Raw genomic sequence first — 14,472 nt, forward strand, 5'->3', positions numbered from 1 at the left:
CCGCAAGCCTATATCGATGATGTTTCGTTGAATGGTTCACACGCAGGAAGGTTCAAATGGCTCTGAGCGCTATGGGACTTAACATCTGAGGTCATCAGTCCCCTAACACTTAGAACTACTTAAACCTAACTAACCTAAGGACATCACACACATCCATGCCCGAGGCAGGATTCTAACCTGCGACCGTAGCGGTCGCGCGGTTCCAGACTGAAGCGCCTAGAACCACTCGGCCACACCGGCCGGCACACGCTGGTAGGAATAGGAGGGTTAATAAGGTAAGTACATCAATGAGGAATTATAAGAAAGTAGGCAAATCAATTTATCAACCGACTTGGATTAGTAAAGAACGCCTCGTTGTATTTGCAAGAAAGATTGCTGCGAAGACGAGCATTCGACGCACTTTATGGACTAAGAGAAAAGCGGGTGATTAATTTGGTCCTCTGAGTATAGAAGGGGTCAGTACCTAAACGGAATTTTAAAAAAATTTTTATTTAACTTGCTCCAAATCCGGGAAATAGAGAAATTCAATTTACAAAAAATATGTTGAGAACATTTTAAAATCATACATTGCTGATAACGCGTTTTTTTCTTACATTGGATACCTGGGGTGGAGAAACACCTTCGTGTGTGGGAGTATGTTTATAGATGATGAGGGTCAACTGACTTACAGGCTAGATGTAATACCGCAAAATTGCACACCTGTGTGTCAGCCATGTGGTGTTTATTTTACCGCCAATTTAAAAACTTTATTTCGAGGCTTCAAAATTACAGTCTGCTTCCGGAAACATACCAGTGCTTGCAATAACGATTCAAGCGCAATTAATAGCTTTCAGCACCAAATTTTGAGAAAATTTTATCGTATGCGTGGTATGCATCAAAATTAATTCAAAAAATAAATATTTTTAAATGTAAACCACGTTTGCTTTTCTCCGAATCTTCGGAAGGTACGAAATAGTTACGTGAAGATTGCATTCGTTAGATGTTCTTGGTCCCGCGAGTGTATTTGCTTCGAATGTTCACATGACACGCACCGCCTATATAGTTGTTTGAAGGAAATGGAGGACTGTAACAGACTGAATGAGGAGACATTATAAATCGACGAGCGCTAAATATTTAATTCCTTACTAATCTAAATCGTTTGAGACATCTATTTGCCTATGTTTTTATCATTTCCTATTGATTTACTTACCTTATTAAACCTACTATGCCTACGAATATAGAAACGGGTAAAAACACAAATAGTAGACTGTAGAATACAGCTGGAAATTGAACAAAGATTCTTCTCTTCGCCGACTGACGCCTTGGTCGCCACAACAGTGGCGATTTCGTTGAACAGCTCTTACCTTATGGGTACATAAGCGGCAGTCACAAAAATTTCTGTCCTCTATTTCTAGGGAAATAAGGATTTGCGCACCCCACATATGTTGACGAAAGACGCTTAATTTCCAGTTATCTATCGGTCTCGTTAATTTTGAGTCGACTGCGCGACGCGAACTTTAAGGGGTAGTTTTCTCAAAGATAGGCTGTTGAGCCAAATTATTCTAGAATCTTTCATTTTAGGTTGTGCTGTAAGCATATTGTCATATCGCTGACTTGGCTGCGGAATATCTTTGCGACCGGCTGCATTGCAAAGTCGAGCACGGGACACGGAGGTGCTATGTTGTACACTGCATGGGAAAGGCATTATGGAAGTTCAAGAGTGGCCTGCAAGTACTATTATTGTGAAGTAATGAGATACGGAAGTAGATTCAGTGAAAAGTGCGTAAAGAAGTAATTAAGTATGAGCGGTGCTGCCGATGACGTATTTGAGTATCCGCTCGTTTGCGTGTCGTACCGTACAACATCAATCGTCAAGCGTCAATCGTCGTGTTCGGCCTCCCTGAATGAAACTAATGTGAATCAGTAAAAATAGTTTACCACAAAGGAGGGCAATCAAGTGCCAGCCAGCGTCTTGTAGCGAGTGTGAGAACATGCATTCGGTCATCGCGTCTCCGCATCATCAACAATCAGCCGCGTCGTGACGGTTACCCGCACGCTCCTACAAGTGAGAATTGTGAACTGTAAATTAACTTTTATGAAGTGTTATATTGTTACAAGTGTCAAGAAGGACTGGTACCAGGTATCTCCATGTACGTGACAAGCGTAAGAATTTTCGTTCGACCATTCGGCTTCCGCATCATCAACAATCGCCTGCGTCGTGTCGATTACGCGTACGCTCGTCCAAGTGATAATTGTGGACAGATAATCATCATCATTGCCTGTGTATCTGCCACTGAAGGTTCTGCCAGAGTAAGTCTGACAGCGTAAAGTACAACAGTGACAGACATTAATATCGTCAAGAATACTGTACAATAATAATGGAATGATAATTATGACCTCTCATCAAATTAGCAAGAATGTTAGTTGGCATCAACACATACGACTTGGTGTGTAAACAGTGCAACCTGCTATTTTCTTATCATCTCAGAATATAATTGTTCATACCGAACGTAGGACAGTGTTGTGTTGAGTGGTTTTCCTAAAGCCTCTTGCATGTTTATATACATAATTTCAGGCAAGCCAGCAGCAGTGTGGAGCAAAAATAATACTACCGCCGCGCGAGTTCAAATGGCTGTGAGCACTATGGGACTTAACACCTGAGGTCATCAGTCCCCTTGCACTTAGAACTACTTAAACCTAACTAACCTAAGGACATCACACACAACTATGCCCGAGGCAGGATTCGAACCTGCGAGCGTAGCAGCAGCGCGGTTCCGGACTGAGGCGCCTAGAACCGCTCCGTCACAGCGGCCGGCGCCGCGGGAGTACCAGGTACGTGGGGTGGACAGGGCGCACGGTCAACGCGAGAACAGTTTAAGGATCCTCCACCATTTGAAACGCGGGGCGTGTTTCAGTGCACAAGCGACCTGCCAAATACACTCCTGGAAATTGAAATAAGAACACCATGAATTCATTGTCCCAGGAAGGGGAAACTTTGACACATTCCTGGGGTCAGATACATCACATGATCACACTGACAGAACCACAGGCACATAGACACAGGCAACAGAGCATGCACAATGTCGGCACTAGTACAGTGTATATCCACCTTTCGCAGCAATGCAGGCTGCTACTCTCCCATGGAGACGATCGTAGAGATGCTGTATGTAGTCCTGTGGAACGGCTTGCTATGCCATTTCCACCTGGCGCCTCAGTTGGACCAGCGTTCGTGCTGGACGTGCAGACCGCGTGAGACGACGCTTCATCCAGTCCCAAACATGCTCAATGGGGGACAGATCCGGAGATCTTGCTGGCCGGGGTAGTTGACTTACACCGTCTAGAGCACATTGGGTGGCACGGGATACATGCGGACGTGCATTGTCCTGTTGGAACAGCAAGTTCCCTTGCCGGTCTAGGAATGGTAGAACGATGGGTTCGATGACGGTTTGGATGTACCGTGCACTATTCAGTGTCCCCTCGACGATCACCAGTGGTGTACGGCCAGTGTAGGAGATCGCTCCCCACACCATGATGCCGGGTGTTGGCCCTGTGTGCCACGGTCGTATGCAGTCCTGATTGTGGCGCTCACCTGCACGGCGCCAAACACGCATACGACCATCATTGGCACCAAGGCAGAAGCGACTCTCATCGCTGAAGACGACACGTCTCCATTCGTCCCTCCATTTACGCCTGTCGCGACACCACTGGAGGCGGGCTGCACGATGTTGGGGCGTGAGCGGAAGACGGCCTAACGGTGTGCGGGACCGTAGCCCAGCTTCATGGAGACGGTTGCGAATGGTCCTCGCCGATACCCCAGGAGCAACAGTGTCCCTAATTTGCTGGGAAGTGGCGGTGCGGTCCCCTACGGCACTGCGTAGGATCCTACGGTCTTGGCGTGCATCCGTGCGTCGCTGCGGTCCGGTCCCAGGTCGACGGGCACGTGCACCTTCCGCCGACCACTGGCGACAACATCGATGTACTGTGGAGACCTCACGCCCCACGTGTTGAGCAATTCGGCGGTACGTCCACCCGGCCTCCCGCATGCCCACTATACGCCCTCGCTCAAAGTCCGTCAACTGCACATACGGTTCACATCCACGCTGTCGCGGCATGCTACCAGTGTTAAAGACTGCGATGGAGCTCCGTATGCCACGGCAAACTGGCTGACACTGACGGCGGCGGTGCACAAATGCTGCGCAGCTAGCGCCATTCGACGGCCAACACCACGGTTCCTGGTGTGTCCGCTGTGCCGTGCGTGTGATCATTGCTTGTACAGCCCTCTCGCAGTGTCCGGAGCAAGTATGGTGGGTCTGACACACCTGACACACCGGTGTCAATGTGTTCTTTTTTCCATTTCCAGGAGTGTATGAGCCGAGTCGGTTGGCCGTATGTGATGAGCCAGCGCCAAGACGTCGTGGGCAGAGGGAGCAAGCCTGCAGGTTCACTGTCAGCCCTGTCACAGTGCCTCGTCCGAGCATGCCACGTTCTGGTGTGTCTGGCCCAACTGGAGGAGGGTCTGGTGTACGGAGCTAAACCAGGAGCTTCATCATAAAGCCAGCACCTGGGAGCAGCGGCAGCCAAGTCTTCGGTTCGACTTGTTTCTACTTTGAGAATTTCTGGCTTTTATGGAGGCTTTTGACACTGCACCACACAAACGGGTTGTAGTGAAATTGCGTGCTTATGGAATATCGTCTCAGTTATGTGACTGCATTTGTGATTTCCTGCCAGAGAGGTCACAGTTCGTAGTAAATGACGGAAAATCATCGAGTACAACAGAACTGATTTCTGGCTTTCATCAAGCTAGCGTAATAGGCCCTTTGCTGTTCCTTATCTATATAAACGATTTGGGAGACAATCTGAGCAGCCATCTTAGGTTGTTTGCAGATGACGCTGTCGTTTGTCGACTAATAAAGTCATCAGAAAGTCAATACATATTGCATAACGATTTAGAAAAGATATCTGTATGGTGCGAAAATTGGCAATTGACTCCAAATAACGAAAAGTGTGAGGTCATCTACATGAGTGCTAAAAGGAATCCATTAAACTTCGTTTACATGATAAATCAGTCAAATCTAAAGGCCGTAAATTGAACTTAATACCTAGGAATTACAATTCAAAAATGGCTCTAAGCACTATGGGACTACAATTCAAAAATGGCTCTAAGCACTGTGGGACTTAACATCTGAGGTCATCAGTCCCCTAGACTTAGAACTACTTAAACCTGATCACACACAACCACGCCCGAGGCAGGATTCGAATCTGCGACCGTAGCAGCAGTTCGGTTCCGGACTGAAGCGCCTAGAATCGCTCGGCCACAGCGGCCGGCGAATTACAATTACGAACAACTTACATTGGAAGGAACACACAGAAAATGTTGTGGGGAAGGCTATCTTAAGACTGAGTTTTATTGGCAGGACACCTAGAAAATGTAACAGATCTACTCAGGAGACTGCCAACAACAAGCTTGTCCGTCCTCTTTTAGAATAGTGCTGCTGATTGGTGGAGTACATTGAAAAAGTTCAAAGAAGGGGAGCACGTTTTGTATTATCTCTAAATAGGGGAGAGAGTGTCACTGAAATGATACAGGATCTGGGGTGGACATAATTAACACAAAGGCGTTTTTCGTTGCGGCGGAATCTTCTCACGAAATTCCAATGACCAACTTTCTCTTCCGAATGCGAAAATATTTTATTGACACCGAGCTACATATGGAGAAACGATCACCATGGTAAAATAAGGGAAATGAGAAATCGTACGGAAAGATATGGGTGTTCGTCCATTCCGCGCGCTATGCGAGATCGTTGTTCAAATGTGTGTGAATTTCTGGGCGCAGCCCCGAATCCTCCTGCGGTCAGAAAAATGGTACCGAATCCTCCCAAGCCCGCAAGGGTCTGAAAAACGATGGCACCGAATCCTCCCGTTTGAAGAAGGTAGCAGTTCTAAACCATACGAATACTCCAAGCAGGCAAAGGTAAGCATATGAAGTTACAGTAGAAGATGTAAAAATTTTTCGCGTGTATTGTGAGAATGTTTAAAAGTTTTGTCTTTTATCTTATTGAGATAAAGTCCAGCCGGCACAGCGCCAGCGACAAATCCCGCTCTAGGTCACGCGCTTAGCCTGCATAAGTGAGTCAATATTTTTTGTTTAAAACATGGGAGGGGTAGGGGAAGGAGATAAGGAACATGGCAGAGATAATCGTATTATTCTCTATAATACAACAAATGTGTCAGTTTGGGAGGATTCTTCGGTCCTGTTACCTGCTTACGGTTTCGGGAGGATTCTGGGTTGCGTCCGAATTTCTATAGGACCAAACTGCTAAGGTCGTCGGTCCCTAGACTTACACACTACTTAAACTAACTCAAACTAACTTACGCTAAGAACAACACACACACCCATGCCCGAGGGAGGACTCGAACCTCCGGCGGGAGGGGCCGCGCTGTCCGTGACATGGCGCCTCTAACCTTCGGCCACTCCGCGCGGCGCTATGGGAGACTGGAATAATAGAGAATTGTGAAGGTGGTTCGACGAACCCTCTGCCAGGCACGTAAATGTGCTTTGCAGAGTATCCATGTAGATTTAAATGTACCGGGTGATCAAAAAGTCAGTATAAACTTGAAAACTGAATAAATCATGGAATAATGTAGATAGAGAGGTACAAATTGACACACATGCTTGGAATGACTTGGGGTTTTATTAGAACCAAAAAATACAAAAGTTCAAAAAAGTCCAACAGATGGCGCTTCATGTGATCAGAATAGCAATAATTAGCATAACGAAGCAAGACAAAGCGAAGATGATGTTCTTTACAGGTAATGCTTGATATGTCCACCATCATTCCTCAACAATAACTGTAGTCCAGGAATAATGTTGTGAACAGCAGTGTAAAGCATGTCCGGAGTTATGGTGAGGCATTGGCGCCGGATGTCGTCTTTCAGCATCCCTAGAGATGTCGGACGATCACGATACACTTGCGACTTCAGGTAACCCCAAATTCAATAATCGCACGGACTGAGGTCTGGGGACCTGAGAGACCAAGCGTGACGAAAGTGGCGGCTGAACACACGATCATCACCAAACAACGCGCGCAAGAGATGTTTCACGCGTCTAGGAATATGGGATGGAGTGCCATCGTGCATAAACATCGTACGTTCCAGCAGGTGTTTATCAGCCAGGCTGGGGATGATGAGATTCTGTAACGTATCGGCGTACATCTCACCCCTCACGGTAGCAGTTACAAAACCAGAATCACGCATTTCCTCGAAGAAAAAAGGCCCGCTAACGGTAGATGTGGTAAATCCAACCCATTCCGTGGCTTTCTCGTCGTGAAATGGAGTTTTCACGACAGTTCTAGGATTTTCGGTAGCCCACATTCGGCAGTTGTGGGCGTTGACAGACCCTCGGAGCGTGAAATGAGCTTCGTCGGTCCACAACACGTTACTCAACCAAGATCTTCCGCCATCTTTTGAAACGCCCACACCGCAAATGCCCTCCGCTTCACTAAAACGCCAGGTAACAGTTCATGATGCCGACGGATGTTGTACGGATAGCATCGGAGGGTACGCCTCAGTGCCAACCAAACAGTAGTGTATGGAATGCCGGTGCGACGTGCGACTGCACGAGCACTGACTTCCCCGTGCATAGACGAACCCGCTACAGTCTCCATTTCTTCCTGGACTGTCTCAGCAGCATTACGCCGTGTGCTCCGTCGGCCACTACGGGGTCTATCGTCTAAACAACCCGTGGCTTCGAACTTCGAAATCATTCTCGCCACAGCTGCATTTGTCAACGGACCTTTAGCCGTTCAAATCCCCTTCCTATGGCGGTAGGATCGTAACGCTGAACTAGCACAATCCCCATTCTGATAATACAGCTTCACTAAAAGCGCCTTTTCAGGTAACGTCAATATGCTGCGACTGCTGGCGCATCTGATTCTCTCTCTCATTACAGCTCCTTTTATACACGATTGTCATATGCAGTCACTGACGTTTTGCTGTCCAGCGCCATCTGTCGGACATTTTGTGAAGTTTTTTTTTTTTGTTCTAATAAAACTCCATGTCATTCTAATCAAGTGTGTCATTTTGTACCTCTCTATCTACATTATTCCATGGTTTATTAAGTTTTCAAATTTATACTGACTTTTCGATCACCCGGTGGATGTAGAACACACACGTGAGTAGAGGATACAATAATTGTTAACCCGCACATAGACTGGACGTACCTGGTGGCGGTGGAACCGACGGGAGAGGGCGGCATGGGCGGCGGCGTCGGGATGTCGAGCAGGCGGCTGGAGGCGGCGGTGGCGGCCGTGGGGCCGGTGGGCGGCGCCGAGGAGGGCGTGGGCGGCGGCGGCGACTCGGCGCGCGGGGGCGGCTCCGGCTCCTGCGACAGGAAGCGGCGGTGGGGGCGGCGCAGCGCCGGCCGCTCGCGGCGGGTGCTCTCCTCGCGGTCCAGCGCGTACTTGTTGAACAGCACCGGCGTCCGGGACGCAGCTGCCGCGTCCGCCGCGCCCACGCCACCCGGAAGGTCCGTCGCACCTGCCGGCACCGCAGTTGTCGGGATGAATATTACGATGCGTAACTCAGTTGGATCCTCCGCTCTTTTTGCCAGACAAGGGTGCAAAAAAGACTGACCCTCTTCGACTTCCTTCGTAGTCAAAGGATCAAACCTATTTTGTCATCTTAAGGTTGTAAGACGTGTATATTTCTATTGTCTATTGTCAAACCACAATTTATGAAAGATGTTTATATTTTATTGATAAGATTAAGGAGGAATAATTAATACACTACTGGCCATTAAAATTGCTACACCAAGAAGAAATGCAGATGATAAACGGGTATTCATTGGACAAATATATTATACTAGAACTGAGATGTGATTACATTTTCACGCAATTTGGGTGCATAGATCCTGAGAAATCAGTATCCAGAACAACCACCTCTGGCCGTAATAACGGCCTTGATACGCCTAGGTATTGAGTCAAACAGAACTTGGATGCCGTGTACAGGTACAGCTGCCCATGCACCTTCAACACAATACCATAGGTCATCAAGAGTAGTGACTGGGGTATTGGGATGAGCCAGTTGCTCGGCCACCATTGACCAGACGTTTTCAGTTGGTGAGAGATCTGGAGAATGTGCTGGACAGGGCAGCAGTCGAACATTTTCTGTATCCAGAAGGGCCCGTACAGGACCTGCAATATGCGGTCGTGCATTATCCTGCTGAAATGTAGGGTTTTACAGGGATCGAATGAAGGGTTGAGCCACGGGTTGTAACACATCTGAAGTGTAACGTCCACTGTCCAAAGTGTCGTCAATGCGAACTAGAGGTGACCGAGACGTGTAACCAATGGCACCCCATACCATCACGCCGGATGATATACCAGTATGGCGATGACGAATACACGCTTCCAATGTGAGTTCACCGCAATGTCGCCAAACACGGATGCGACCATCATGATGCTGTAAACAGAACTTGGATTCATCCGAAAAAATGACGTTTTGCCATTCGTGCACCCAGGTTCGTCATTGAGTACACCATCGCAGGCGCTCCTGTCTGTGATGCAGCGTCAAGCGTAACCGCAGCCATGGTCTTCGAGCTGACAGTCCATGCTGCTGCAAACGTTGTCGAACTGTTCGTGCAGACGGGTGTTGTCTTGCAAATGTCCCCATCTCTTGACTCAGGGATCGAGACGTGGCTGCACGATCCGTTGCAGCCATGCGGATAAGATGCCTGTCATCTCGACTGCTAGTGATACGAGGCCGTTCGGATCCAGTTTTTTTTTTCTTTATTGAATTTCAATTCCCCCCAAAGGGGGCGGGCTGGCAGCAGCTTAGGACGCCGCTCTGCAGCCTATAGATTTTCTGACAAAGAGCAGGAGAATAAATAATAATAAAAAACAGGCGATAAAATCGGGGACTTAGTGAGTAACAAGGTGAAAAGAAAATGGGGAAATTAAAACAAGCAACAGAGGGATGATGAAGCGAATAAAAATACATACGGAGCAGACAGGGAAAACAATAGACAGTTAAAAAAACACGGCGACAGTCTGGATTCTGTTCGCAAAGTATATAAAATTCACACCCAGCGACAGCATGGTTTCTGTTCGCAACACAACACTGAATAGGCACTAGAACACAGCACGAAAAAGTCGGCAAAGGTGACACCACAGTCGAGAGCAGGTGGGGGGAAACTGGACAGGAGATGGGAAAACAAAAGGGGGGAAAGGAGAGTAAAAGCGAAGGGGGGGGGGAACCGGGAAAGGAGCTGATGGAGGATGAGGACCCATAAGAGTGGTAGGGGGCAGACGCGACAGGGAGGGGGGTAGGTAGAGGAGGGGAATACAAAAGGACTGGGGGGGAGAAGGGAGGTAGGGAGAGCCGTAGTGGGGAGGAAACAGGACGGAAGGGGGGGGGGAAGAGGGAGCCCAGGGAAAGGACAGAGGAAAGGAGGGGGAGGGAGGATCAGAGTTGATAGGAAGGATAAATGGAGGGAGAGAAGGCATCATCCGGGAGGGGGAGCTGACGGAAGCCACCTTGGGAAAGGAGATGGAGGGTGTAGAGATGGAGGGTAGGGGGGACACAACGGTGAAGACGTGGCAGGGGGCAAGGATGGGAGAGGAGAGGAGCAACCAGGGGGTGAGGGGGTTCAAGACGGCGGGAGGTGTAGAGGATGCGGATATGTTCGAGGAAGAGGAGCAGATGGGGGAAAGGAATGAGATCATAGAGGATCCGCGTGGGGGACGGGAGGCGGATACGGAAGGCGAGGCGGAGTGCATGACGCTCAAGGATCTGGAGGGACTGATAGAATTTGGGGGGGGCAGATATCCAGGCAGGACTGGCATAACAGAGGATGGGACGAATTAAGGATTTGTAGGTGTGGAGGATGGTGGAGGGGTGCAACCCCCATGTCCGGCCAGAGAGGAGTTTGAGGAGGCGGAGGCGGTTGTGGGCTTTGGATTGGATGGATCGGAGATGAGGGATCCAGGTGAGGTGACGGTCAATGGTGAGGCCAAGGTAGGTGAGGGTGGGGGTGAGATGGACAGGACGTGCACAGACAGTAAGGGAGAAATCCAGGAGCCGGAAGGAGCGAGTGGTACGACCTACGATGATTGCCTGGGTCTTGGAAGGATTTAGTTTCAGGAGCCATTGGTTACACCATGCAGAAAAAAGGTCAAGGTGATTCTGGAGAAGGCGTTGGGACCGTTGGAGTGTAGGAGCGAGGGCGAGGAATGCGGTGTCATCAGCATATTGCAAGAGGTGCACTGGAGGGGGGGGGGTTGGGGCATATCGGCCGTGTACAGGAGGTAGAGGAGAGGGGAGAGGACAGAGCCCTGGGGCACACCGGCAGAGGGGTAGAAGGTGCGGGAATTGGCATGATGGATGGTAACGTAGGAGGGGCGGCGGGAGAGGAAGGAGGCCACCAGACGGATGTAGTTGATAGGAAGGGCGTAGGTTTGGAGTTTAAACAGGAGACCGGGATGCCAGACACGGTCGTAGGCCTTTTCAAGGTCAAGTGAGACAAAAATGGCGGAGCGACGGGAGTTAAGCTGGAGGGAGAGGAGATGAGTGAGGCGGAGGAGTTGGTCATCAGCAGAGAAGGAAGGTCGAAAGCCACATTGGGTGTTTGGGAGGAGGTGGTTTTGGTGGAGGTGGAGATGGATGCGCCGGGAAAGGATGGATTCCAAGAGCTTGCTGAACACCGACGTGAGACAGATAGGACGATAGGAAGAGGCATCAGATGGAGGCTTATTGGGTTTGGAGAACATCAGGATACGGGAGGTTTTCCACAGGTCGGGATAGAAGCCAGTGGCAAGGATGACATTGTAGAGGGCGGCAAGGAGGGAAAGGAAGGAGGGAGGGCAGTGTTTGAGGTGGCGGTAGGTAACGCAGTCGTGGCCGGGAGCAGTGTTGCGTTTAGTGCGGAGTGTGAGGCTGATGTCCTGTGTAGTGATGGGAGTGTTAAGTGCAGATGGTGGGGTGTGGCCCAAGTACTGGAAGCTAGGAGCAAGGGGAGGAACAGAGGTATCCGTACGGTCCACGACATCAGGGAAGAGGGAATAATCAAAGTGGGGATCATCTGGGACGGAAAAAACATCAGAGAGGTGGGAGGCAAAGTGGTTGGCCTTACTGAGGTTGTCAGGAAAGGGACGGTCATTAAGGAGGAGAGGGTACTGGGGGGTGGGGCGGTTCCCAGTAAGGCGGTGGAAAGCAGACCAATACTTGGAAGAGTTGATGGGGAGCATGGTGTTGAGGTGTGTACATGTCAGGCGCCAGGCTCGGCGTTTCTTCGCAACAAGCAGGTTGCGGATGTGTCGCTGTAATTGCCGGTGGCGGGTAAGTGTATCCCGGTCACGAGTGTGGAGAAAAGAGCGGTAGAGGCGGCGGGACTCCCGAAGGAGAAGGACGGCCTGTGGAGGCAGGGCAGGGCGGTGAGGGTGGATGGCTTTGGTGGGGATATGGGTGGCGACGGCGTCAGACAAGGTCTGGTGCAGGAAGGCAGCAGTGCGAGAGATGTCATCAGGAGACTGGAGGGTAAGGTCGTGGCTGTCAACCTGGGTGTGAATGGAATCCCGGTAGGCATCCCAGTTGGCACGGGAGTAATCATGGACAAGTTTAGGAGGGACGTCAGGGCGAGGAGTGTGGCGGGGATGGCGACCGTTAGAGATAGTGAGGAGGACAGGAGCATGGTCACTGCCAATGAGGTCAAGGACATCCGCGGTGATGCGCCCAAGAAGGTTGGGAGAGGCAAGGACAACATCAGGAGTGGTGTTGGATTCGGGCCGGGTGTGCTGGGGCAGGGGAACCAGGTCTCCCTGGAGAGTGGTGAGAAACTGATGCCACCGCCGGAGGTCGGCAGGATCACGGCTGTGGATATTGAGGTCGGCGGCAATCACGTAGGTGGAGAAGGTGCGGTCAATGTGGGCCAGGAAATCGTACGGGATGGGGGTGCGAGGGCGGACATAAATGGTGGCACAGGTGATGGTAAGGGCGGGGAAGAAGAGGCTGAGGGTGAGATGCTCGGCAGGATTGTTAAGGAGAGGTTGGGGCCGGACTGGGAGGTGCTTGAGGTGGCCTATAGCAACTCCGCCATGTGCCAGAGGGTACGGGTTATCGGTGCGATGTAGGGTGTAAGGGGCAGTGGAGACGGAGATACGGGGCTGAAGGAAGGTTTCATTGAGGACGAAGGCATCCACGCGGTGCTGACGTAGGGTGTGGAGGAAGAGGAGTTTGTGGGTGGGCAGGGAGCGAATGTTGTGGTACAGGATACGGTACGGTTGTTGTACCATGGGAGTGGAGAGTTAGACGAGGGTGGTGAGGGGGGTGAAGGTGAAGTGGGCCTGGTTGTGGGAGTAAGTGGCATAGGTGGTAAGATGGAAGATGGATCGGGCAGCGAGGGCGATTTGGGAAAGAGTGTGGGAGTGCTGGAAGGGGTGGATGTTTTGGAGCACAATGGTGGTGAAACGGATGATGTCCTCAGCAGTAGGGGGAGGGCGGAGCGAGTTGTTGGGGTGGATGGGGTCATCAACAGGACGGACAGGGACGGTGAGCTCAGGGGTTACTGGTGGAGGTTTCGCTTTACACTTCGAGGAGTAGGTAGGATGGGGTTCATTACAAGTGTTGCAGGAGGGGGGAGAGGTGAGGTTGGGGCAATGCTTGAGGAAGTGGGAAGCTTTGCAGTGGGGACAAGTAGGGGGGTTCTTGCAGGCAGAGGTAACGTGGTCGTTGTAGGTGAGACAGCGTTGGCAGCGGTAGGATTGGACTGGGGAACGGGAGGGGTCCACCTTATGGCGCTGATTGTAGATGAGGGCTCCCTCGGTGAGGAGGCGGTCAATGGAGGAGGAGGATTCAGTGAATATCCGCATGAGAAAAGTCGGCCCGGCATCATTGAAGATGCGACGGGCCGAGCGGATTTCGATGTCGGGCCGGGAGTTGAGTTCCGCCAACACCTCAGCCTCCGTGATCACGGGGCTAAGCTTCGTGATCATCGGATCCAGCACGGCGTTCCGTATTACCCTCCTGAACCCACCGATTCCATATTCTGCTAACAGTCATTGGATCTCGACCAACGCGAGCAGCAATGCCGCGATACGATAAACCGCAATCGCGATAGGCTACAATCCGACCTTTATCAAAGTCTGAAACGTGATGGTACGCATTTCTCTGCCTTACACGAGGCATTACAACAACGTTTCACCAGGCAACGCCGGTCAACTGCTGTTTGTGTATGAGGGATCGGCTGGAAACTTTCCTCATGTCAGCACATTCTAGGTGCCGCCACCGGCGCCAACCTTGTGTGAACGCTCTGAAAAGCTAATCATTTGCATATCACAGCATCTTCTTCCTGTAGGTGAAATTTCGCGTCTGTAGCACGTCCTATTCTTGGTGTAGCAATTTTAATGGCCAGTAGTGTATTTGTCATTTTGGAAAAAAATTGTGGTAGCAGGGAATGTCTGCACCAAAGTATTGTTGGCGGGAGAGACTGCACATTGATAT

The 14,472-nt window shown here is 50.4% G+C and overlaps 1 protein-coding gene across 1 annotated transcript in view; it reads right to left on the minus strand.

The window, feature by feature from the left end:
- Positions 1 to 14,472, minus strand: part of LOC126419652 (uncharacterized) — a 626,964-nt gene that overhangs the window by 23,916 nt on the left and 588,576 nt on the right. The window contains exons 7-8 of the mRNA XM_050086841.1: positions 8,387 to 8,514; positions 8,199 to 8,329 (exon numbers count right to left, since the gene is read on the minus strand). Of these exons, the coding sequence (XP_049942798.1) occupies positions 8,199 to 8,329; positions 8,387 to 8,514 (259 nt within the window). The remainder of the gene's footprint in view (positions 1 to 8,198; positions 8,330 to 8,386; positions 8,515 to 14,472) is intronic.

This window comes from Schistocerca serialis, chromosome 9 (genome assembly GCF_023864345.2).
Source record: "Schistocerca serialis cubense isolate TAMUIC-IGC-003099 chromosome 9, iqSchSeri2.2, whole genome shotgun sequence".
Lineage (NCBI taxonomy): Eukaryota > Metazoa > Arthropoda > Insecta > Orthoptera > Acrididae > Schistocerca > Schistocerca serialis.